Genomic DNA, 27,126 nt, shown 5'->3' with positions numbered 1-27,126 from the left:
ATGGCGGCGGGGGAGCCGGGGGACTTGGGCAGCTACTACTTCAGATTCCTGCCTCAGAGAACCTTCCAGTCTCTGAGCTCGCAGGAGACCACCAGCCGGCTGCGCCAGTGGTGAGGGGCCGCGGGGCAAGGAGAGAACTGCCCCTGGGCCTTTGCGGCCCGGCGTCGGCGCGGGCGGGGGGCGGGGCGGCCCCTGGGGGGTGAAACCCCGCGGCGGCCGCGCCACCCGCGCGGGGCCCCGGCGGCGGCGCTGGCCCGCTGCGCTCGGGGTGCGCGTCCCAACCTGACGTCGCTTGTTTCCTCTCGGCCCCAGGTCCATGCTGGGCAGAATGAAGGCGCAGGCGTTCGGGTTTGACCAGGTGTTTCGGGCCTATCGGAAGGATGACTTCGTTATGGTTGGTACGGGGGTCGGACGCTTTCTTGGGTCTCTGCTGATTTTAAATTTCCCCCACGTCGGCGTAGCTGCTAGTGAACACTCCATGGCTTAGTGACGTTTTCCTGGAGTTAGAAAGTGATGAAAGATGCAGATGGTAACTTTTAAAGGGATCTTTTACATCACCCATCGCCGTACATTCGCTCATCTTCGGCATCCTTCCGTAGAGATCTTGTCCGTTTTGGAAAGTCTCTATTTTTAATGGACACACCTCATTTTTGAGTATTTATTGCCCAGCTTTATCACCAGGTTTAATTACTGGGCTTAGCTTTACATTACTTTAGGTGGTTTCTTGAAATCAAATCTACCTTCGTGAGGACAGACTCTAAGAGCAGTTCCAAACGAAGAATTAAAAAATATAAAAAAAAATAGTCGTTAGCTACTAGAAGTGAGTGCTTTGAAAAGGAGAAAAACTCAATTGAAAGTACATGTTCTGGTGCATTCATTAAAATTCAGTCACAGTATTTTAATTCCTGTTTTTTTCCTCCTCTAATGAAAAATGCTGTTAGCGCCTGTGATACCGCCTTTGCCATTCTGGCCTTTCAGGCACTGGTTTATTCACTCAGTCACAAACCCTTCCTGGGGGCCTGCCATGTGCTAGAAATTCTGTCCAGCGCTGGAGATACAAGACCCAACAAGACAGACAGACAGACAGCCTGGCTTTCAGGGATCTTACAGGCCTGTGGCAAGACTGTCAATAAACAAAAATCAGATCATCTCATTTAGAGTGATCAGTGCAGTGAAGAAAATAATAGCCTAATGAATAAAGTATTTACTGTGAGGGTGTATTCGTTTCCTAGAGCTGCTATACCAAAGTATCGCAAAAGAGGTGGCTTAATAAAACAGAAATGTATTTTGTCACAGTTTTGGTAAGGAGAGTCCAAAGTCAAGGTGGCAGCATTTATGCTCCCTCTGAAGTCTGTAGGGAAGAACCCTTCCTTACCTCTTCCCAGCTTCTAGTAGTTGCCAGCAGTCCTTGGCACTCCTTGGCTTGCAACTGCTGAACTTTAATCTCTACCCTTGTCAAAGTCACTTAGCCCTCTCCCTTCATGTGTCTAATGTCTGTGTCTCTTCTCTCTTTGTAAGAACACCAGCAGATATTAAGGGCCCATCCTACTCCAGTATAACATCATCTTAACTAATTACATCTGCAACAACCCTGTTTCTAACTAAGGTCACTTACTGAGGTTCAAGGAAGGACATGAATTTTGGTGGGCACATTAATTCCACCCTTAACAGAGGGTAAATGGGTTAAATGTTTATTTTTCTTTCCCTAAGACAGTATTATAATATTAATATAATATAATGCTATTATAATGCTACTGATGATGACATTAATGACATATCTCAACTATTTATTCATGGTTAGATTTTTATAGTTTTATAGTTTTCATTTATACCAGTACTGGCTCTCAAATTAATAATTTTTAAAAAGATCAGGATCTAATTCACTGAATTTGAGAGTACTGTAAAATTTTTAATGTAAGTCACTTATTCAGTAAATATTTATTGAATACTTACTATGTCCCTCCTGGAGGGTGTTAAAAAGATTTGATCCCAGCTTGCAAAACATATACAGTTTCAGAAGCTAGAAATGTAAAATATTCTCTACAACACAATAAAGTAATTGCTATAATGGAGGGTATATCAGGTGTCCTAGGCATGGAAAAAAAGACCACTCAGTGGAGGGGCATTGGTATTGGGAGTAATTTTATGGAGAGTTTAGAATCCATTTGGATTGTGCAGTAAACACGGAGTTCATCAGTAGATTCAAGACTCATCTGTAAAACACAACCAGTTTCCTTAATACCAGGCAGTTTTTTTTCTAATATTCAAAATCTTCATGTTTGTTTATCCTAATATTATTTTTCCTGTGAGGTAGACGGTATTATTCCAATATTTCATTTCAAAGAAATGTACTCATACAATCATCATTGTTACTCATGTAACTAATTTGGAGGAAATGAAGCATTGAGGCTAAGAGCCTGGCCCAGGAGGGGATTTGAATCTTCAGGGCCTCTCACTGGCTCATGCTCCTCACTTGCAGAAACCCTTTCCAAGGAACTCTGACTCTACCAATATGGTCCCATGGTCATGTTTTTGAAATTCAAAAATAAATGTTTTTGTATTCTTAGAGCCCCTGAAATTGTGTAAGTTTAAGGCCTATAAAACCTGAATCTTCCTGATTTGCCCTCTGAGTCTGGAAGCACTGAGATCAAATTGGAAACTGTTGTGTTCCAGACAGTATATGGTGATGTTCTCAGTTAAGACAGCACCAAGTTCAACAACAACAGCAACAAAAAGAATGGCCTGGAGAAATGTTTATGAAAAAGGCAGTGCACAGGATTGATAAAATATTGAGAGTAAGGCAGAGGGGGACATGTAGGATGACTAAGTTTCCGATTTGGTTGACTGAAGTGGCAGATGATCCAAACACACAAAATGAGTTCAGTTTTAGGCATGCTAAATTTGAGGTGTATCCAAATGGCAGCATCATATAGTTGAATATAAGATCTCACTTGGAGTCTCGAGAGCACTCGCCTCAGTATACAGTGTTCACATCCTCACCATGAGACTGAGGATATAGGGGAATCTTCCACATAAACTGCAAGGCAACTCCTTAGTTTAGAGCCTCTGGAAGGTCTGCACAACACTTCTGCTTACATTTCATGACCAGACCCTGCTTACATCTATCTCATGGTCACACACCACAGAGACTATAAGTGCACACTTTTAGCTGAGCACAAATAAAATTCCTTAAGGAAGAGGAGAGAATTGACATTGGATCAAAAACCAGCAGTGTGCCACATAGATGATATAGTCAATCTACTTGTATTTCGTATGTGTGGCATATGGTAGGCATACATTAAGAATTACATAGCAAATAACATACTAACTTTAGAAATACTTTTCAAACACATTTTATGAAACAAGATTCAAATCTTCACATGCATTTTATCATCAGTATCTTTGGTATCATTGTAATTAGCTTATGAATCATCTAATATTTTTCCAAAACACATCAGCTTCCCTAAAGTTATTTGAGATACAGAGCATCCCATCTAATGCCTCACTGGAAATTCTCTAACAAACCCGAGATACATTTGCATAATTAGGGTAGGGTTTTTTTAAAAATTCATTCTTTAGGTGTATAATTTTAATCCCAATAACATATTGTTTTATTTGAGGGGCCTTTATGAAGACTCACTTCCACTGGCTCCAGATCAATTTCCTGCAGGCCACATAGCCTACTTCAATTTATAATGATTCCTAAATGTAATTATAACTTGATCACCCCCAAAAAGTTACTAAAATTTTTTATTTTATTTTATTTTCTGGTTCCTGGGTTGATGCCCAACCACTGAGCCATGTCAGCTGGGCAAATTACTAAATCTTAATTAAATTCCCCCTTTTGCTCATTTGTCCAGAAGACCTCTAAAAATCATTCAAAACCAGTATTGATTGATACTTTTCAAACAGCTGTGTTATATAAACTAAAATAGTTGCAGGAACACTCTACATTGAAAGACTTTGTAAAGTTATAAGGCAACTTCCTTTTTTTCTGAGGAATAATTTTGGGGAAAACTTACTTTTTCTAATTGGGCTTGTATGATACCTGTAACATGTTTGCCGTTATCCCACACTGCTAAACGTAAACTCCATGGGAACAGGGACTTTGTTCTGCTTGGTGTAATGTGGACATTCACAAATACTTGTTGAATGTATTAATCTTCACCCCACATACCTGGTCCCCTTCACTGTTACCTTTCTCATTAAATGACAGTCATTCTGCCTGGTTTTTTTGTGCAAAATTTCCAGGAGTCGTCTTTGATCCTTCTGGCTCCATGTGTCCCTTCCTCCTCGTTCACTGAATCCGTCCACTTCTCTACCTCCCTGCTTGCTGTGGGCTTGACTGATGTGATCATCAGATCTTCCTGAATTACAGCAGAACCCTCCCTCCTAACCAGTCTGTATAACCCTTCAATTCATTCCCTACACTACAACCAGAATGAACTTTTAAAAATATGACTCTAATCACCTTTCCTCTGCTTAAATCCCTTCAGTGTCTTCCTACTGCCCTTAGACTAAAATACTGATCAGTGAAGATCCATCTTAGATCAAGATAAAAATGTTTGACTTGGCATACAAGGTCTAGTTTAACTCTCCAACCTCATCTCACCATTGCCCCTTGGACTCTGGTCACACTGAACCTCTGTCCTCGAATGGGATGCCTCCTTCTTTCTCACATTACAGACCTTAAACTTGCCATTTTCTTCACCTTAAAAAAAAACAACCTTCCAGTGTCATATTAGAACCAGATCAGGACAGCTTGACTGCTAAATTTCAGGAATCTTTGCTGATTGCTAAAGAATCAGCAAAGAATCCACCGTGGAAATCAGTAGGTGCTACAAATCAGGGCTTTTTTGGGGAGGAAGGGGTATCAGTTGTTAAACATTTATCAGTATGCCCCTTTGCCCAGCTAACTGCTACTCACCTTTCCAGTCTAAACCTGAACATTCTTTCTGCATTAACCTTTCCTACCAACATTATTAGGTTAGGTCTGCCTATTATGTATCTCTATAACACCCTGCACTTTATAATACTAATCGCATGTTAATTAATACTTCCCCTTTTAATCTGTAGACTCCATGAAGGCAGGGGCTTGGTTCATTTGATTTTGGAATTAGGAAGCCAAGTGTACTTTTAATTGAGTAGTGGGAGCAGCAGCCAGATACAGAAGAATAACTGGTAGAGAAGGGAAACAGATTTCTCTTTCAAGAAGCTATTTAGGAAAAGAGTGATAGCTTGAAAGGAATGTTGAAATAAGAGATATATTTATTGCAACAATCTAAGCACAAAGCACAATTCAAAGAGTCAACAATCTCTATCCCAGTCTAATCCTATCTCCTACCTTCACCCCCCTCCTCTTCCCACAACACTATGACCACCACTTGTGAGCTAACTATTGTTAAAGTTTTGATATATATTCTTCCATACTTTATGTTCATATAAATAGAGGCTTTAGTTTGTTTGTTGTTTTATCATACACATTACATTTAAACTACTCTCTACTCAAAATACTCATGGTTTTCCTTCAGTCAATACAGCAGATGTTTATTGAATAACTGCTACATGCCAGACCCCATTCTAGGCCCTGGGGATATAGAGTTAGTAAGAAAAACAAGGCTTCTACTCCTGTGGAGCTCACATTCTAATATGTACTTTCTCTTCAGTGATTGCATACCATCTAGTGTAAATGTGCTGTATTTTATTCAACCTGTCTTCTATTGCTGGACATCGTATCTGTTTTCACACTGCAAACTACTATAAAAATGTCTTATACATAATAAGTCTTAATCTGTTGGTGGTTTTATTTCTGTAGGACACATACCCAGAGGTGGAATTTGTTGGATCATAAGATATGCATGTTTTTAATGTTCAAGGTTAATATCCAGTTACTTCCCAAAAGGCTATAAAAATTCATACTTCCACCAGCAGTGTGCGAGAGTGCATAGTTCCTGGTACTTTTGCCAAAGTTAAGCAGTCTTTAAATCCTACAAATGTAATGGGTAAAAGTGATGTCTCCTGGTTTTTATTTTCATTTCTCTCACTGCTCTTGAAGTTGAGCATCCTTTCATAACTTTATTGCTATTTGTATTTTTATGTGACTTTTTATATCCTTTTGTCATGTTTATTTTATATGTTTACTGATTTTAGAGAGAGAGGAATGGGGTGGGAGAGAGAGAGAGAAATATCAATATGAGAAAGAAACATCAACCTGTTGCTCCCAGACGTGGATCAAACCCAAGACAGGACAACACTCCAACCAACTGAGCCACACAGGCCAGGGCACTTTGGGCATGTTTAATCAGGCTTTCATAAATCTTTACCATTGGGGATGCAGGCCCCATTTTTTTTTTTCTTTCTTCTTTTTAACTTAGGGAGAGAGAAAGACATCAGTTTGTTGTTCCACTTATTTATGCATTCGTTGGTTGATTGTTGCATGCACCCTAACCAGGGATTGACACACAACCTTGGCATATAAGGACGATGCTCTAACCAACTGAGCTACCTGGCCAGGGCAGCCCCCATTTTTTAAAAAATTATATTTGGTGCAGATACTTTCTCCCAATCTGTTGTTTTACTTTTCTTTTATTGTTCATCATAGACATCATTATTTTTACCAACTGTCCAGCACCTTTTGAACATACATGTGATTTGGGGGTAATTTTATTTTTAGGAAGACCAAAATGGAATCCAAAACACTTGCCTCCTATGCACTCACAGCACAGACCTCAGGGTCCAAGTTTACCAATCAGACTTATCAGTGTAGGACTGGGATTTGCAAGTGAGCAACTTAAGGAAAGAGATGCCCAGAAAATCCATTTCACTGGAAAAAGTGGTGGCAGAGGCATCCAGCTTTCAGGCAGGGCAGTCCTGGCACAGCAATGGCCTTAGTGGGGAGAACAGATCATATTGTGATAACTTCCTTTAGTGCTCGATAGGGCTGCAGCAAGGATGACTGTTTTCTCATCAGGGCAGTTCTACATAGGACTGGATTGTTCCCAGGGCCCAGCCTTTAGCTCATTCTCTCCACCTGAAAATTATGTGGACTGCCTGAGATATTTTAATAAGTTTCTCTTCTGAGCCAGAGTCAGCTGCTGGTGCTTGAAGCTAAAACTTGTCTACTTCCTTTTGCCATATAGAAAATTTTCATTTTGAGGAAGCCAAATCTATGACTTTATCTATAGTGCTACCTGGATAGATTTAAATTGACAATCACTTTTAGATTTAGATCTGGTTGGGGAGGGTGGTGGTGATTACCAAGACAACTAATTGGGAAAACAAGATTGAAGGAAAACAAAATTTTCAATCATTATTTATATAACCTCCTCCTTTTCACTGTAAGTCATTATTTTCTATTTATTGTCAAAAATATCTGTACTTTGACATAGTGCTGTTCGTACTGTTCCAACTTGAACGTAACAAAACTTCATTTCTTTATAAAGCATTTGTTACTGAGACATTTTACTGATTTAAAATTGTCTTTCCCCAATTGAATTAAATGAGATTTTACTACAGTTACTTAGAAGTTAATTCTTATTATTGTTTATAATAAAGTATCTAACTTGTTTCCCTCAAATTTGTATTTTAGGCTTTTTTCAAAGACCCAAATGTTATTCCCAATTTGAAGTTACTTTCAGATTCTGGACAGTGGATTACATTAGGTAAATAAAATTTATTTTTATCTTTTCAAATGACTATTTTACTATTATAACAAAATTTTGCCTCAGGAATTTTTATTAAAATACAAATTGTGAATAGTCATTTGTTTGGTAACATCAAGGCCAAGTATGATCAGCTATGCCAGGCCTGCCCTGCACCTTTTCCTGGCTTAGCACAGTAGAGCAATTTTTCTCTTTTCATTAATTTGGAAAGTATTTATTTTGCACCTTCCATGGACTCTGCCAGATACAGGAAACATTAAGATGAATAAGAGAGAACCTGTACTCAAAGAACTCAATATGTGAAAACGTGCAATAATGTACCACACGTGCTACCATAGAAGTGGAAGCAAAAGAAGGGAAGTGGTCAGTTCTTCACAGGGGAAGGGGTCAAGTAAGATTCCACTGATTTGAGAATGCTTGGGCAAAATCTCGTTTGGGGCAGGGTAATGGATTTCTGATAGGAACTAGTCACTATGGAACGTTCTTTAAAAAATAATACCTATAACCCCGATGAATGTAATTTTTAAAAAATAATAGCACGTTAGGTCTTGGAAGAGTCTTAAATTCTCAAAGGGATAACTTTATATAGCTAATGTTTTCATGGTACATTGAAATACAGCTAGAAATCTTTAAAGAAAATTACCTAAACACTTAGGAACACTCAAATCTCTAAATAACTCTCAGGTCAAGGAATAAATCAGAGTGTTAATAGAAGAATATTTTGAAAACAAAAACATGAACAGTATATATATTTTTAAATTTCCATTTTTAATTTTAAAATTACAGTTGACACACAGTATTATTTTAGTTTTAGGCGTACATCCCCGTGATTAGACATTTATATAACTCATGAAGTGATCCCCCTGATAAGTTTAGTACCCATGTGACACCAAACAGTTATTACAGTGTTATTGACTATATTCCTAATGCTGTACTTTACATCCCCATGACTGTTTTTATAACTGGCAGTTTGTACTTCTTACTCCCTTCTTTTTGACCTATCCCCAAACCTTCCTCCCATTGGGCAGCCATCAGTTTGTACATGAACACTATATTTTAAATTTTAGATTGAGGCCTCTTAACAGTCATCATTCCATTTAGAAGGAAAATCTGGTTGGTAATGTGAATTTGTACTCAAGAAAAAGCAAGTCAATTTTAAATTAGATGAGGTTGTTTTGGTGAATTCTTACATTGCATTTTTTGGAATTCTAGTAGCCTTGCACAAAAATAACTTTTCTTGGTATTAGTCGAAAACAAGATTACAAACAGTTCATGATGTTAGACTTAGTAGGTCAGATTTTATTGCTTTTGGCTAAAGGACTACTGCAAAATTTATAGAGTAAAAAGCTGGTACAGCATGATCTTCAGATACTTACAAAGTTAAACTGAGTATCTGAGCAAATATATTTACCAATTCAAAATCTTCAAAAGGAAATAATTAGAGCCATTTATCTGTGTTTATAAAGCATGTTTACAGTAACCAGTCAATTCATTTACAAAAAATAAGGTTCATTGAGAAAAGTGTTCAACCTTCCCCCATGCTGGTACATACTTCACAAAACACTGACTTTTTTTTAATTTTTAAAAAGGGCATTGCAAAAAGAGAGGTTCTAAAACCCCACATGTGCCCGACAGAATCAATTAGAAGTACTCTGGAAAGCAGGGCAGAAGAGGTAGCACTCATTTCAGAAGCAGACCTTACTAGTGGATTGCTAGTATTCTTCCATTAGCTTGTTTTCATCTCCCCCTACTTAACTTTTCTTCTTTTGAAATATGGCCTTCTCTCTTATTTTCCTCTGGGGGCCTTGGCAATGAAGAAACAGCTTTTTTAATTTTTTTTTTTTCCAAATACATCTTTATTGATTTCATAGAGAGGAAAGGAGAGGGAGAGAGAGAGATAGAAACATCAGTGATGAGAGGAGAGTCATTGATTGGCTGCATCCCGCAACCCGGGCATGTGCCCTGACCGGGAATCGAACCCCGACCTCCTGGATCCTAGGTCGATGCTCAACCGCTGAGCCACGCCCGGCTGGGTGAAACAGCTTTTTAAAATGAGAAAAATAGCATTCTTCTAGCAAGTGAACCAATGTTAAAGAGAATGAGATGGAACCTCCTTCACTACTGGGGCATTGCCTTGATTGCCAGTTGTTAGTGCTGCTTAGTCCTCCCAGCCAGCTGCCACAGCCACCTTCATTTAGACACACTTTGCCTGTTTTTTACTTACATATAATGAGTATTTTTTATGTGCTCAGCTAAGAGCATTATACACATTATTACTTCTCAAAACAACTCTGAGAGAGGTATTATTATATATCCCTATTTCACTAATGAGTCAGTGGCATGAACTAGGTAATTTGCACAGGTTTGCACAGCTGGCTGGGTAGAGCTGAGATTCAGATCCAGGCTCCAGAATTCAAGACCTTGACCACTGCACCATCCTGTGTCTGCCACTTCCACATTAATGAGGTTGCCAGAAAAGCACCAACTTGGACACAATAAAAACGAGGCACCCAGTGTATTATAATGCTAATATCAAGGGGGAAAATAATACTATTTTAACTGTATGATCATAGTGATACATTATATATCTGAGAACGCAGTTCAGAGGTCATGAGGGTCAACCTCTCAGTTTCAACAGCCCACTTCGCCATGGGGAGAGAATTGTAGAGGTGGGGCCACTGCCCTAGTGGATCTGTAATACAGTGCATTGAACCAAAGAGGATTGTTCTTGGGGTTTAAAATCTAATGGAATTTGCCTTGATAAATTTTAGACTTGCTTGGAACCATAATTCCTTCCTTCTTTCCTGTTTCTCCTTTTGGAATGGAAATGTCTATCCCTATGCTTGTCTCACCATTGTATTTTAGAAGAACGTAACTTGTCTGGTTTCACAGGTTCATAGCTGGAGAGGAATTTTGCCTCAGAATGAATCATACCTCTACTCTCACCCATACCTGATTTAGATGATATCTAGATGAGACTTAGGACTTTTAGACTTTAGAGTTGATGCTGGAATGTTTAAGATTTTTGGTGCTGTTGGGATATACTAAATATATTTTGCGTATGAGAAGGACATGAATTTTGGGGTCCAGGGGCAGAATGCTGTAGACTGAATTTTGTCTCTTAAAAATCCCCAAGTTGAAGTCCTAACCTTACCCATCACCTCATCTAAGTCTAATCACTTCCCAAGAGTGTCCATGTCCAAATACCATTACATTGGGGTTTAGGGGTTCAACATATGAATTTAGAGGGCTACAATTCAGTCCATAGCAAATACTATTTCTATGCCTCAGATTAAGTATTTATATTTAATTACCTTCTCCTAGCATCCAAACCCTCCTGTCACTCCTCAAATCAGAGCTTGGGTGCATTTGTTAAAATGGCAGGTTGCCCAATGCTAATCCCTCATTCTGTGGCCACCAACCCATCTTCAAAAACTTGTCTTGCTTTTCACTGCTCTTGTTCTTTGGTCTTCTGATACTGCTTAGACCTACTCTATTATTTGTGGTCTTTTCCCTTTAATCCCCCAGAAGATTTTGCCTCTGAAACAAAAGGAGCTTTTCTTAGCAGCACTGCTTTTGAAATTACTGAGGCATCTACAGTTCTGGGCTCTGGGCATTCTTCTTGCCTTTACACTAGTCCAGCTCAGGTTCTAGCAGGACTCTAGGTGGAAAACAACAGGGAGGAAGTGCAAATAATCACCAGTATTACTCCTTTGAATCTCAAGTGGCTTCTCCAGGTAAAGATCCAGTTAAATGTATGGGGAGAGGACATACCAAGGACCAACCATCATACCTTGGTCTACAGTCTCCATAGGTCTTTGAAGAAAGAAGACCACCACCCCTCTATATCTGAGTGAGAGCATGTGTATATGTGGGTGCATAAAAGAGAGAAATTGAGTGATTCATTGAGGGAATAATAAAAATATTCATTTTAATCCTTATGTATTTCTGTAATTTAATAGAACTTCTAGTAACAGAAAATCCAGCCCTGAAAGACATATTCAGGAAATAAGTGGGGAAGGGGAAGAACTAGAATTACAAGAGAAAAATAGACAAAACACCATGATTTCAAGTTTTCCTAATTCCAAATTTGTGATAACTTGATTAGGGCCTGGTTTTAAATTTACGTTAAAAAAGAAAACCTTTTTTTGCAATAACACTGTAAATGAGAAATTAATGAAGAAATTTTTAAATGGAGAGGGATATTTTCAAGACACCCTCAAGGACTGTAGAAATACCCATTAGTTATATTAATTAAAACTTTTATAATATGCATTAAGCATAATATAAATCCAAAGTCATATAAAGTAATTCCTGTGCTTTTATAGGCAATTCTGATATATGCATTAAAACTGCGCTAAGAACCCCCCACTACACACAAAAACAATCTATTTCATTTTAACGCACTTCCTAATTTACATATTCTTCATCTAGGCCTGAAATGGTGAAACTTTGTTATAAACTTTTAATGATTAATAAAAATGAAAAAGCTGCAAAATAAGAATTTAATAAAATTCCTATACTATTGTATCTTTTAAATATATCAAAATGTATCAGATTTCATTACTTTGAACCTCTCCATAGTAATGCTTGTTTTGGAAATAATTGAGAATATTAAATTAATTTTTATATGTCTATGTAAAAATATCTCTTTTCAGGAACTGAAGTGAAAAAAATTGAAGCTATAAATGTTCCTTGCACACAGCTTTCAATGTCATTTTTTAAACGGTTATACAATGAAGATATTGTACGAGACAGTGGACATATAGTTAAATGTTTAGATTCTTTTTGTGATCCTTTTCTCATTTCTGATGAGTTACGAAAGGTAAGTACAGAATTTTTAAATTTCACAATAGAATTTTATTTTAGGAAGTGCTTCATGTCAAAAAGTTTTGCCTGTCTAAACCCATAAGATACATCTTATCAATGAATAATGATCAGTAATAATCATTACATTGATAGGTTTCTTGGATGAGACTTTTACTATCTACTTAATTATTTGTGTATTTTAGTAGTTCTCAACCTGAAGCTACTGACATCTAATGGGTTGAGACCCAGGATGATCCTAAACATCATACAATACACAGGACAGCCCCTTAAAACAAAATTATCTGGCCCAAAATATCAGTAATGAAACCCTGACCTATGTAATTGGTGGCTATTTTTCTTCAATGTGGGGCTCTTAACATACCAAACAAGTATTTAAAAACATACTTGTAGTAAAAGAATCTTTTTATCACTGAGATTTTTCTTTTAAAGCCATTTAATTAACTAAGTTAATTTTTGTTTTAGTGAGAGGTACCGAATTTGGAATCAGAAGACAAAGATTATTTACCTAATGTCTAAGTTATTTACAAGATAATAATAACCATAGGCAAATCATTCAGTCTGTTGAACCTCAAGATCTTACCTGTACAACATGGAGATTAAAATGTCCATTCTAGGCCCTGGCCACGTAGCTCAGTTGGTCAGAGTGTCATCCTGATACGCCAAGGTTGTGGGTTCTATCTCCAGTCAGGGCACATACAATAATCAGCCAATGAATGCAGAAATAAGTGGAACAACAAATTGATGTCTCTCTCTCTCTCTCTTTCTCTCTCTCCCCTCTCCTGTCCTTCCTTTATGTTAAAAAAACAATAATTTTTTTAAAATATCTGTTCTACCTTCTTCCTGAAATCATTGAGAAAATGAGTGAAGAAAGTATTTAAATACACTTTTTATTAAAAAAAGTATGAAATGAGGTTAAAATGAAATATTATTATTTTAATTATTGAGAAAGTATTTATAAAGTGATTAGAAATTAGGGCTTTGTTATCAAATACACATAGGTTCAAATCCAGGCTCTGCCACTTTGCAACTGACACTTAAGGTCTCTAGGCCTCAGTATTTTTATCTATAAAATGGGAATAGTATAAGAAGTATGTGAGATAATGCATTTAAAGTGCTTAGCACAATGCCTGGCACTAGTAAGCTTTTGATAATATTCACTACTGCTAATTACTATTATTACTCCACATTAAGAGAGAAGGGATATGTACAAGTCTAATGTATTGCAAATCCAGGAATGAACTAGGGAAGTTACTGATGCACCATAATGGAGACAGCAGTCTTGTCTGTAGGAAACCAGGAGGCATCCATCTAGTCTACATTGATCTACACTAGTACAATACCTAAGAGAACTCTTAGTTTAAGAAAATAAAATGAACTAATTGAGAATAACCAAACTCACCTAATTGAAAGAAAGGTTATATTTATGTATAACAAGATAATATAAATATTGTACAGTGGGAATCTGATGTTAATTTCTACTTCTTACCAATGATTGGAAATTATCATTCAGGAAGTGTCTGGTTTAGTCTGGGTTTCTTTCCTTTCGGGTAGGAATAATCTCAGCTCTTCTCTCTGTCACTGATCTGTATTGGCATACTTAACCTTTTTGTGTCAAGGTCCTTACCCCTAATTTTGGAGACTTCATCAGCACTTCTACAGAGAGGGCCTCAGCAATGGACTTTTTTAAAAGGAGGATTTGCTTTCTGACAGAGTACTCTGTTTAAAACTGTCTGCTGTGGCCTGTCTTATTTATGCCATGAATGGCACCTCTATTCAGGAAGTGCTGGAACTCAGTGTTTTTCTACTAGTTGCCTGTATGTTTTGCTCTTGTGTTCTTTGCCACCCTGTGGCAACAGGGACAGTTTTAACTTGGTTGCTTTCTGGCTGAAAAATAAATAACTTCCAGATTTAGCCTGAAATAGAAAGGGCCCCCCATTGTACAGCAGCACGGATTCTGTTTGCACACTGTGTAACATATGTACTGATGATAATAACCTTTCTGACTGCAGCTTGGAAGTTTGGCTCATTAACCATTTCATACCAAATCTCTGAGGGCTACACAACTAAACATCTATATGTGAGTGGAGAGGGAAATAAACTATAGAATGTTATTATTTAACATTCATTCCAAAAAATTTTTCTAATTGTAATTTTTAAATTACACAGCCCAATCGGTCCAATATATGAGAGTGCTCGTAAGCAATGTGTAAATTATTCATTCTTTTTAAAATTAAATTTATTGGGGTAACATTGGTTAATAAGATTATATAGGTTTCAAGTGTGCCTTTCTATGGTACATGATCTGTATATTGCATTGTGTGCCCACCACCCCAAATCAAATCATCTTCAGTCACCATATATTTAAACTATTCATTCTTAAGGGCTTTAGTCACCCTTGTATTAAGCCAGATCTTTAGATAGCTACAAACTTGGGCTTTAGTATCACATCATTGCTTACAGGGGTGCGGGGAGAGAAGGGGGATGTACAAGCGGCTCACCCAGAGAGCAGTGAACTACGGACCACTTCCCCTTACCTGTCTTTTACTATGTATAACTTTGGCTTCCACCAAGTCATTATATAAGTAAACTGTATATAGACAGCACTATAGAGTTTATTATTTTTTAAGATGCCTCCTATAATGACCTTGTGATGGATTTTCATTTGAGATTGGGGTAAATAAAATGTTAAGCTTTATCAGTTTTCCCAATTAAGTGTACTTCCTGCTAGTAGACTGCTTGTTGTATAACTTATGTTTCCCTCTTATCTGTATGGTACTGTTAAATGTAAGTACAATTTTAAAGCTTTTCTCCATTTAGAGTTCCTTATGTGTATTTGTTTCCTCTTCTCATTTTATTTCTTGGTAAAAGTTTTTGTCTTATTATTTTCATCTCATTTTATCTGTATTTTATTGTTATTTCACCTTTTTAAAAGTAGGTGGGGTATAAACAATTTAATGAAAGAAAACATATGTTATAGCATACATTCATCACCTTGTTCATATCCACCACAGTCAGCAAATTAATCAATTCTTGTAATGTCTAATGGTGTAAGAAAACCCCCAACTTCAGACCTAACCAGACTGTTTTCTGAAGCGGTAGGTAGCAAGGTCTCAAGACAGTAAAAGTCAATGTAGGTTGGTGATGTGTAAGGTGATACTGTTAGAGGAGAGCAGGAAAAGGAGAGTGGTTATGAGGCTCTAATTACCGAAAGAGTTCAAAGTGGAGTGACTGGTGGTAAGGAAAGTAGTGACCCAAACAACACTAAGGTGAGAGGATGTGGGAACTGACCACTGTGTTTAGCCTCCGTGGAAGCAAAGACTGTAGACCCAATGCGGTGGGGAAATTTCTCCATTTATTTGTGCTCCTGTTGTTTCCAAGTAAGATTTAAGGTGACTCAACACTAAATTGCAATAGCACTGAGACAATTACCGAAGGAAGGTCCAAACTAGAACAAAGAAATGAAGTGTAAGAGGAGGCCTAGATTAGATTGTTTCTCTCACTGAAGTTCAGTACCTAAGGACAGAGTGGGCTGAACACAGTGCCGTGGGCCTCACAGGTCACACTCTCCAATTGCCTCAGGACTGTTATTAAAGTAGGACTAAGATTATTTTTAAATATATAAGTTGCAACTTTCAAAAACATAAAATTAGAACCTCCAATTATGTTACATTAAGATGAATGTTATCATCTTACATAGGTTTTGCTAGTGGAAGACTCAGAAAAATATGAAATATTCAGCCAACCAGACAGAGAAGAGTTCCTGTTTTGTCTTTTCAAACATCTCTGCCTTGGTGGAGCCCTTTGTCAATATGAGGATGTGCTTAATCCATATCTGGAAACCACAAAGCTTATCTATAAGGATCTGGTGAGGTAATATTGCTAGATTACAATATGTAAATCTCTGGTTAATAGAGTAAATCATCTGTTTAACTGGTGGGATTGCCCCGAGTCTGGTTGTGGTCCTGTTAGCAACCAGAGTATATACAGACGCCACCGCCCTGACCCCCTACTACAGCCGCCGCCTCTCCCAGGCCGGACAGTGCCCTGACCTTTCAGTGCTCGGCCTCCTCGCTCGGACCTGTGCCTGCTCCATTCCTCAGCAGCAGCCGCCATCGTCCTGGCCGCCTTTTTTTACCGCAGGCCTCCTGTTAAATCTCAGAACATGAGATGCCTCAGGATGTTTGAATTTGCTTGACTAATAGTAAAAAAAGATTGCCTTTGTTCTAAAGAGATGGAAGAATTTTCATCTAGTTGTAATCTTTACTTTTTCAAACTAATCCCAAATCCCAGTGTGTTTTAGATATTCTACTAGGGTTTTTTTTTTTCTTTTTCTTTTTGAAGATCAAATGAGGATAAAAACTTTATATCTTTTATTTATACTTTAGTTTTAAATGAAGTGAACGTTCTTTGGTTGGGCTTTTCAGTGATGAAGATATTGGAAAGGGGATATAAGATATTATAGGGAAAGGGGATAGGAACAAATAAAACAAAGGGTCCTGGAGTTTAGTTATAAAATTTGCTTTACCAGGGAAACAACAGAATTTGCTCCTTATCAAACTCTTGATTGTTACTTATTGATACTCAACACCTCAATTCTCTTCTCCATTCCGTGTGTCATATAGCTTAACAACAAACTTCATGAGTTAGCTATTTTAGTTAATTTCTGATACATGGTTTTAAAAACAAAAATATTTCTATAAGTGGTCTCTGATTTTTATGAAAATTTATTAAAGATTGTTGGAAGAGACATATTAGAAACAGAATTGTAGAAAAAGCATACACATACCTACATCAAACATACTCTGCCCTTATCATTTGCAGCTCATGAAGACCTCCAAGACCGCTTCTAGCACCCCATGTAGACACTACTCATTATTCCCTGTCAACACCCCACGGCCACCGCAGTGTGTTTCTCATCAGCCACATGAGCCTGTGGAATTCCTCACTACCATGCACTGTGGAGGAGGAACTTCTATTGGAGATATTTGAAATAGAAGTAACTTTAGAACCTAAACGTTGAAGAAACCTTTTCCCCAGCATTTCCTCCCCTGGATTCTTACCTGTGATTGCCTTCTGTACTCTTTGGGTGCTAAGAAAAAGTTTGACTCAAAGAGGAATGGCCACTCGTTAAATGAGTAGCCAAAAGTCATGACATTTTACAGACAAATAGGAATTGTATCCATGGAATCACTTAATCGGGCAGCCAGCAAGTATTAATATTGTGCACAGAACTCTGCCAAACACTAGAGAAACTACAAGAGGAGCATCAGACAGTCCTTAACCTTAAGGAAATTACAACAAACTAACATTAGATAATAGTAAAGTAATTGTTTAAAATCTTTATAAGTAATATTTTATGTAATCAAATGTTCAATTAATTATAGGCAAATGTTTATAGCTCTTTATACTTTAATAAATACTCCAGATAGTCAAAAAAGGAAATTGTCAGTGTCAGCAGTCAGGGAAGTCTTGATGATTCGAATCGAGTCCAAGAGGGCCAGCAAAGAGGAGGGCAGTCTATTCCCAGCTCAGGGGAGGGGCATTCCCAGTCCTCATGCCAGGGGAGGCTGAGAAGGAGCCCAGTCCAATTATAGCGTAACTTTTTTTTTGAGAACCAAAAATATTTCTCTCATGATCCAAATTTAAAATGCTTTTGAATTTCTTTGCTGAATTAGGAGGGGATACAAAATTGTCTTTCCAGAGCAACTTTGGTAGAAAGTTATAATTAGAATAAATATTTGCTTAAGGTGGCTTAGGTGTCAACAGTCAGCAATTGAATGAAGTAAATTATCTCAGAGTCCCTTAGCTGTACTGGTTTATTTATCACATGCACTGCTTGTAGCTTTTCTAGTATTGGTTGGGCAGATGCTATGTCACTTGGTTAAGGTAAAGAGGTAGGGTGGATCAATATAGCAGTTATCAAGAAATATATTAGTAGAGGACACATAGGTGGAACTTGAAGTATCATTAGTAATATCTCAGAATTGTGAGCCACATATCCAATCAAGTCATTTGTACAAGCTAATTTAACCAAGAAGGATATCTTTTCCTGTTCCTTTACATGTATTTTGTCTGCTTTTTCACTATTTAGAAAAACATCTATCTTCCTAATCATACATGTAGTTGCTGCTTTACAGTATCTGACCTGCCCTTGCAGAGAAACATCATCACTAATCCATTCTGGCTAAGAAGTCCATTCTTATATTTGTGGATGTTGAGGGCACATTACAGAGCCTGATTTTAGAAGTCTCTGGCTCAAACAAAAGGATAAAAACATTCTTAAGATATTTTATCCCTTATCTATTTTTACAAGTCCTATAAAATATACCTTTTAAACATTTTGGAAACTGCCTTCTTTTTAAGTAGTGTGGTTCCTTAACATAGGCAATACTTTATTAGAGAGTGAATGATCAATTGTTTCATTACATTTCAGAAATATCTATGCAGAAATAACTCAACAGTTACTAATAGTACCTGTGTCTTTTTTACTTTAGACATTAAACACATGCTCTTGTCAGTTTTTGGAGAGGTTTCCCAAACTATCTGTCCCATAGGTGAAATTTTATGATTTGAACTGAGAGGCCTAGATTATGGCCTTTGGATGCTAATTAGGCAGTGGGATTCTTGCTTCTTAAAATGAGCAGAGTTACCTAGAATGATCTCTATAACATATTTAGAAGCAACACAGGACTGATCCTCAGAAAGTAGCACAAATGATATTAATAGGAAACCATTTATTTTATTATTTTATTTCTAGACCATTAATAGAATCACATTTTTAAAAATAACTATATGGGCCCTGGTTGGGTAGCTCAGTTAATGAGAGCATGGTCCCAATATGCCAAGGTTGTGGGTTTGATCCCTGGTCAGGGCACATATGAATGCATAAATAAGTGGAACAACAAATTGATGTTTCTTTCTCTCTCTCTGTTTCTTCCTTCTCTCTCTAAAATCAATAAATTAAAAAAGACTCTCCCACCACTTAAAAAAATAAGAAATTTAAAAAAGAACTATATGGAAATTATGTCCCAGTGTCTTTAAAAACCATGGTTATCTGGAGAGTGAGTTAGTGATTGCCCAAAATCTGATACAATGCAGTTATTAGTCCCATACCTGAGGTCATTAACCAATATCACTTTACATTTCTTGTTCTTTTTTTCTTAAGAGATATCAGATGGATGATACCGTACTTGACCTATAAAAAATTATACAAATTATCTCACGAGATATTTTGAAGTTATAGCAATAAAAGATTAAAGATAATAAAATGGAGTAATATGATTTATTTATGTTATGAACCAACTTCTAATGTATAAGTTATAGTTTCTTTATTAACTAATACACTTACGGGCCCTAGCTGAGTAGCTCAGTTGGTTAGAGCTTCATACCAATACTCCAAGATTGTGGATTCGATCCCCAGTCAGGTCACATACAAGAATCAACCAATCAATGCATAAATAAGTAGAACAACAAATTAATATCTCTCTCTCTCTCTCTCTCCCCCTCTCTCCCTCCCTCTCCCCTCCTCCTGAAAAATCAAATTTAAAAAAAGAAACATGGATTTCAAAAAAAATACATTATGATAGATGTTAATACGTGTTAAGCGGTTGTTAAATGAAGTACCAAATACTAAATTTTCCTCTTAAGTTTATTTGATAAGCACAAACTTTTACAAGGGTTTCTTATACTGTATTTTGTAAACTGAGTAGTAATTTACATACACTTAAAATGAACATATCATAGTGTACATATAGATTGGTGAATTTTTATATGTGTTTATATCCATATGAACACCTCCAGATCAAAAATTGGATATAACTGTAGATACGTTCTGTTTTGATCTGGTTGATTATGTAGGTGTAAAAGTGTTTTATATGTAGTGGTTATAGCACAGCATTTTAAATGTAGTCTTCAGCTTTTAAAAAGTATATCTTGAGCATTAAAGAGTAAAAGATGACCCCAACCCATGTCGGAATGAAATGTTTCAGAGTTGAAAACTGCCTAAGAATCTTGAATCCTGAAATGGCTTAGGTCTGGCCATTCCCTAAGGTACACAAGCACACACACACACACACACACACACCCCACACACACACACCCCCCCTTCCACAAAGTCCACCTTCCTCCTCTCTCTCTCCCCCATCACTTTTACATAAGTAGCAAGGGACAAGCAGTGCTGTCACACGATAAAGTGGAAACGAGGGATGTCGTCCTTTACATTTAACCTGCATGTCACACCTGATTAATATCCTTGATGCAGCAAGGGAAAAGCAGTGCTGTCACACGATAAAGTGAAAACGAGGAATGTCATCCTTTACATTTAACCTACACACACCTGAATAATATCCTTGATGCACATGTATTTATAGAGTACAGGTATAGGATAAACAAGTGAGGTGTAGGATAAGAGAACTGGACTCTGTCACCTAGCTTCTGTTCCCAGAAATACCACTTTTAGTTGGAATGTCTTAAATATATCATTTAACTTTTCTAGTGCTATTGTTTATAAAATTGGTTAAATGAGGCCTACCTCATTGAGTTGTGTGATCTTTAGGAGGTAAACTATATAAAGGTATTTTGCAGATAGTAAAGCATTATAAATACAGTCTGTATACATTTATATGTAGATATCTATCTGTAGCTTATTTCCTTGATCCTCAGTTTGCTTCCTCACTATGTATTGCCACAGGTAATCTTTTGTGGGGAGTGTAATTGAAAGAGAGCTACTGAGAGAAAATGCTTTTAATATTATATAAGTTAGTAATACATAATTTAACAATTTTCATATACATTATTCCACTTAATTCTCCTATTATCCTAAAAGGAACCATAGTATGCCTTATTTACATATGAGAAAATCGAGGTTCAGAAATATTAATCTTCCCCAAATGAAATAACAAACCTGTGACATAACTGGCAGTTGTGTTTATTTAGGTTGTGTAATTCTTCAGTTTAGTATGCATTTATCTATCCCTTACAGCTGTTGACTCTTCAATCTGACTTTTACTAATTTCTGTTTTTTCAATAATTGTCTCTGGCCTGGGAGTCATTTGATCATTTGAGTCTCAGACTGACCTCAACCTTCTAAAATTCAGTTTTCTGCAATTTCAACTCAGTTGACTTTGCGTCATCCTTGAATGAATCCACAGCTGCCACACTTTTCAAACCACTTCATTTGGATATTATACATTTCCATGTTATATATGATTAAGAACACCTGAGTACTAAAAGGTATCAGTGTTTTAAATGTATTATGCCAATGCTTGTTATATTTAAAATGTACTTCCCCCCCCCCCCCCCATTTTAGTGTTCGAAAGCATCCTCAAACCAAGGAAATACAAATTACCTCTTTCATCTTTAAAGTTACAGCATATGTAAGTGGAGGGGAAATTTACTACCAATGAATTTAATTACTTGCTATTAACAGGATTGTTACAGCTGGAGTTAGCAGCTAGGACTATGTTATGCCTAGGAAAAAAGATGATGATATTTAGTTTTTTGTTAAAATTAAAAGTTGGTAAGGTATGCTTTTATTTGGAGAACAGTGTGAACTTTTTCCCCTGGCTTCCTTTCTGTCGTACATGTCTAATAATAGTTCTACTTAGTTAAGAGCTAAATCTGTGACTCATGTGGAATAAAACATAGTTCTCTGTCAAACCACAGTTTATAGGTCAAATAAGAATGCCATACATGTCTTTTTATCACAGAATTGGCTGCTTGGATTTTAGTATCATACAAAAGATTATTGGCACATATGAAGCACTTTCTAAGTATCTTCATTCAATCAGTTCAATATTTATTATTTACTGTGTATTAGCTACTGTGCTGGGCTAGGTGCTTTTTGTTGATAAACAGAAGAAACATAGCCCCTCATAGTACATATTGACCATGTTTTAAAAGAAAGCAAAGGTAGAAAAAAAAATTCAAAATAGAAATTTTTGCAATATTAGCACGTATAAGCACTTTTTCAAAAGATAGATTTTCTTTTGGACTATAAATTCCTTAAGATCAAGAATTATGCATGTTTATGTAGTATTGTACATATGTATTGTTAACATAGTAGACTGTGCTGTTGGTATTTTTTAAAAATTAGTTAACTGCCAGTTTATTGTCAAAGATTTGATGTATGTTTCATGACATTTTAATGGAAAATATGTTGATTGTTATTTAAATGTAGTTGTGTACTAAATAATTTAAGTTTATCTTTTGCAGGATTCTGCTGGTGTGTGCTACCCTTCAACAAAGAGTCATGAACAGACATTTTCTTACTTCATTGTGGATCCTATCAAGCGTCATGTTCATGTTTTATACCACTGTTATGGTGTTGGGGAAATGTCTTAACAGTATTTTTTCAGATTATCTATATTTACTATTTTTTTGTATACCAGGTTTTTATTTTAATACTAATTTCTAGATAAACAATTACTTTGCAAGTTAATTCAAATAAAATGTAAAGAACCCACTTAGAACAGGAGCAAACAAATACCAGGATGCCTTTCTTTTTATTTTTTAAAATATGTTTATATTTTAGAGAGAGAGAGAAAGGGAGAGGAGGAGAGAGAAACATCGATGAGAGATCAGCTGCCTCCTGCACGCCCCCTACAGGGTATCCAGCGGCAACCCAGGCATGTGCCCTGACCAGGAATCCAACCAGCAACTTCTGTGCCTGGGGTATCGCTCAACCAACTGAGCCACACCAGCCAAGGCCAAGATGCCTTTCTTTAAATTTGTCTGGAAAGCTAACATAGGAACCAGATTCCATCCCCAACATAATCTAAACCAGTACATTTGGAGAATTTTTACAGAAGTTACAAAAAACTAAAACTCTAGTTCAAATTTGTTGCATTAGGATTCAAGTGAGTCAATTTTCCATGTATTGTATTTTAGAAGCTGACTAATTCTGGATTGAAATTGTGGCAGAAAACTAAACATCTCTGCCACTGATCATTAATATGAATGGTTAGCTTTTTAAATTTGAATTTTATTTAACTATATTTCTACATTGCGTAAAGATTTATATCTCGAGGGCTGTGAAAGACATAACATGTTCCTTTGCTTCATTTGTCTTACTTAAAATCCTCAATTAAAAAATAATGTTTTGAAAGTAATTGTGAACTCTTTTAGCACATAATAAATTAAAATTGCAGCTGCCCCACAGCTAATGCAAGATCTACATGTAGACAGAGAGAGTTGCCCTGATGGTATTATTAAGTTGGCAAAACAGTAAAGAACAGGGTCTCTTAGTATGTTTCCTCATTACATTCATAGAGTAAATATATAACTTAGATTTTTTTAATGGAAAAAGTAACTGACAGGAAATGTTGAGACTGTAAAGAGGGGCAAGTTTGGAATATATTCCTGTGCTGTAGGGATAAGGAGGATGATCTTGGATTTGAACTTGAGGGTGTATCTGGAAGGCAGCTGGCAGTTTGGGCCTAGAGATCAGGAAAGAGTTTATTTTACTTTTAATACCCAGCACAATGTCTTGGCACATTAAACATTTATTGAATGAGTATTTTCCAGATATGTTCATAATGTCCATAGATTTTTTTAAAATCATTTAAAAACCATAAAATCAAGAACTAAAATGCCTACTTGCTACCAGTCTTGCTGCCTGCCACACAGACCCCCTACAATCTGGGGACCCACTCTTTATCAAATCAGTCAGTTCTTCTTGAGGACCAATTTCATGCAACACACAGTGCTATTTACTTTGGAGAAATATACACTCCTATAAGCTTAGTAGAGAAGGGTACCTGTAAGAGTGTGTCTGTGAACAGTGACTGTTCCATGAACTCAGAGATGGAAGAGATCACTATGAACTAGGCTTGGGAAGGGCTTGGTCTGGCTGCTGTAGAAGAATGGGTGGGGGTTCAACAACTGGAAAGGAGGACAGTCCAGCTGAGTAGAGGAGCAGGCTGTGGCAGAGTGCCCTGAACCTTGCCCTGGGATGGAAGCCTGGAGGCGGAAGGTGGGGAACTGCTTCTGAGGGGCTGCCAACATTTTTTCTCTGCGTTAAAGGTAGAGATAGATTACACACCTTTGAAGGAAGATCCATTGTTTTGGGAAAATCATTTTAATGACCTATCTGTGATTATGCAAATTTTCTGTGTTAGAAGGTAGTAATAAAGACTTTGGGGTAGGCAGTCAAATTGCCTGGATTCTTAATTCTGCCATTACCTGCTGTGCAATTGAGTTAGTTATACCTTTCTGTGCCTTAGTTGCTTCATCTGTAAAATGGGGGAATTAATAATAAATAGGACACCTTCATAGGTCATTGTGAAAATTGTGTGTGTGTGTGGCTTATGTATACATATATATATATGGCTTAGAATGGTGCTAAGCACATAGTTTAAGTGTCCGTGAATTTTGGCTTTTTTTATTCTCTATTGAGGAAATATGGAAAAATCAAAAGCTAAGCAGCATAATAATGTAAAAAGCTGTCTTCCCTAAGGTCAGAATTGCTTTTCTAAAGATTATTTTATTAATTTGACTAGATAGAATGTAAGAGGTGGGAGCACTCCTTCCCCGCTCTGAGCCTCAGAGGGTGTAGAGGACCTAAGCTTGGACTCCAGGTGTTTCTTTGGCAGCATTTTGCACACTTATAATTGTTCGCTCAACTATTTGTAGCTATTTAATGTCAGTCATGAAAACAGCAACTGTGTCTATTTGGTTCACCCTTGTATCCTCAATGCCTAGCATATTGTCTGGCACTTAACTGACACCTAATATACGTTCCCTGACTAAGTCCATTTGATGGAGAGAAGGTGGCCCCTGAAGTGTGACTGCAGGTGTGGAGAGTGAGGGAGCGGGGAAGGGTGGGTGACTGTGGTCACAGAGCATCAGTAGTATAGTAGTTCCACTAGTTATCCCTAAGCCTTGTGTAAAATTGTGCACACCAGTATAATCTGGATGTATCTCTACGGTTTGGAATTAGATGTGCAGCCTGGGAGCATGTCTGGCACAGTTATCCTTGGAGAACAGCAGCAGCCTGCAGAAGCCAGCTTTGAAAGAGCAAGCTGTAATCAACTGAGGGTAGAGGATCATTCTGGAGTGAGAAACTGACCATGGTGACAAGTGACAACACAATGGTTTTCTCAGACTTGACAGCATTTTTCAGAAATTCTGAAAATGACAAGAAGAGAAGGCTTACAGAATTATAATTTGGACCTTCAAAAGATGGATTTAGGATGAAGACTGGAGAACTTGGGACACTCAGGTCTGTCTGATGAGCAAGAAAATAAATACAGAGGCAGAACAACACAAGTTGATTTGGGGGGGACATGAGTACATCAGACTAGAACTGAGGAGTCCAGGAGTTCTGGGTAATAACACAGAGAAGACAGATTAATGGGGAACTGGTCACTGAGGGCTGGGGGTACAGAGCTAAGAAATTTAAATCTTTTAAGTAGATGACATACAGCAGTCATTAAAGACTTTTGAGCAGGGTAGAAACATCATGAAAGTGATATTCTGGAAAGATTAGTCTGGCAGTGATGAATTGGGGTGAGGAAAGTCCAAAGACCAAAGATCAAACAGAAGATTATAGTAGTTGTCAAAGCACAGAATTGACTGATCTAAGTTAATAGCAATGGAAACCTTTTTGGGAATCATGAAGTATGTGACAATGGAATGCAGGTTCAAAAAAAAATGAAGTATGGGCCCCAGAAAGGTTAGCAACTGGGTGAATTATGAAGTGTTGGGTATTTGAGGCAGTGAGGACTGGGAAGTGGGAACTGTGGTAGGAAGGTGTGGTCAGAGTGGGGAAATCCCTTGCCCTGCCCTTCATTCCTGTCCCAGCCCATGCTCAACCAACTGTGGTACTTGCAACTTTGAAAACCTAGATCTGAAGTTTCTAAAAACTGACTGGAGGCTTCTTAGGAAAATTATTGATCCCGAAGGCTTCTTAGCCATCCAATTAATCAGCAAGTATTTGTTAAGAACTAATATCATTCATTCTTCCACAAATGTTTATTGATTACCTACTATGTGCTGGGTACTTTCTGCACTGCAAAAACAGCAATGAACAAAACAGACAAAAATTTCTATGTTGGGAGTTTATGTTCTATTGCTCATAACAGCATTAGGTGTAATGAGAGAGAAATACCCAGTTACTCTCAAGAAACTTGAAGCTTTGTTGGAGACATGACACACATTTTAAAATATTTTTCAATCTGGTGGGTGCGAAATGGTACTTAGCTTTTAAATTGCTTTGACTTTTTATATGAGGTAGAGCATTGTTTTGTGTATTTCCACAAACATGTATTGTCTGGTGTGCAAGTTCAGGGTTGGGAACCACTGCTCTACTCTCCACTTTTTTTTCTAGTTTAAAAATAAAGGAGGGAAAGAAAGAACAGATGAAAACAAAAAAACAAAGGAAAGAATAAAAGACAGGGAAGTATGCTGTCTCGTACAGTAAAAGCTGCATTAATTAGCACTAAAAGCTGCAGTTAGTGCCACATTTAACAGTGTCCAACTGGCAAACTCCAGCGGCCGGTACACCTGATACCCTCTAATGTATCCTGACTTGGCACACATGTTCAAGTTCATTCGAAAAGGCAGGCTAACTGGGTTTCAATAAGGTTGAAACTTGCCATTCCTGTTTATCTTATCTTTTTCCTTTTGTAAAGAGAAA

The 27,126-nt window shown here is 37.2% G+C and overlaps 1 protein-coding gene across 5 annotated transcripts; it reads left to right on the top strand.

Annotated features, from left to right (window-relative positions):
- On the top strand, positions 1 to 25,298 carry CFAP300 (cilia and flagella associated protein 300). 5 transcript variants are annotated; one of them, XM_087821588.1, is made up of 7 exons: positions 1 to 110; positions 313 to 394; positions 7,589 to 7,661; positions 12,320 to 12,486; positions 16,189 to 16,361; positions 21,799 to 21,865; positions 22,704 to 22,919. In XM_087821588.1, the coding sequence occupies exons 1-7, from the start codon at positions 1 to 3 to the stop codon at positions 22,830 to 22,832; spliced, it is 801 nt and encodes a 266-aa protein (XP_087677714.1). In that variant the 3' UTR covers positions 22,833 to 22,919. The 5 variants fall into 5 exon arrangements, with proteins under 5 accessions (XP_087677714.1, XP_087677717.1, XP_087677713.1 ...); XM_087821591.1 differs by having other exon boundaries at positions 16,189 to 16,356; positions 22,704 to 22,792; XM_087821587.1 differs by lacking the exon at positions 21,799 to 21,865 and having other exon boundaries at positions 22,704 to 25,298.
- Positions 25,299 to 27,126: the final 1,828 nt, after the last annotated feature.

This window comes from Miniopterus natalensis, chromosome 11 (genome assembly GCF_054644295.1).
Source record: "Miniopterus natalensis isolate mMinNat1 chromosome 11, mMinNat1.hap1, whole genome shotgun sequence".
In the NCBI taxonomy this organism is placed as follows: Eukaryota; Metazoa; Chordata; class Mammalia; order Chiroptera; family Miniopteridae; genus Miniopterus; species Miniopterus natalensis.
Note: the sequence above shows the minus strand (reverse complement) of the source record. Positions and strands in the feature narration are given on the sequence as shown.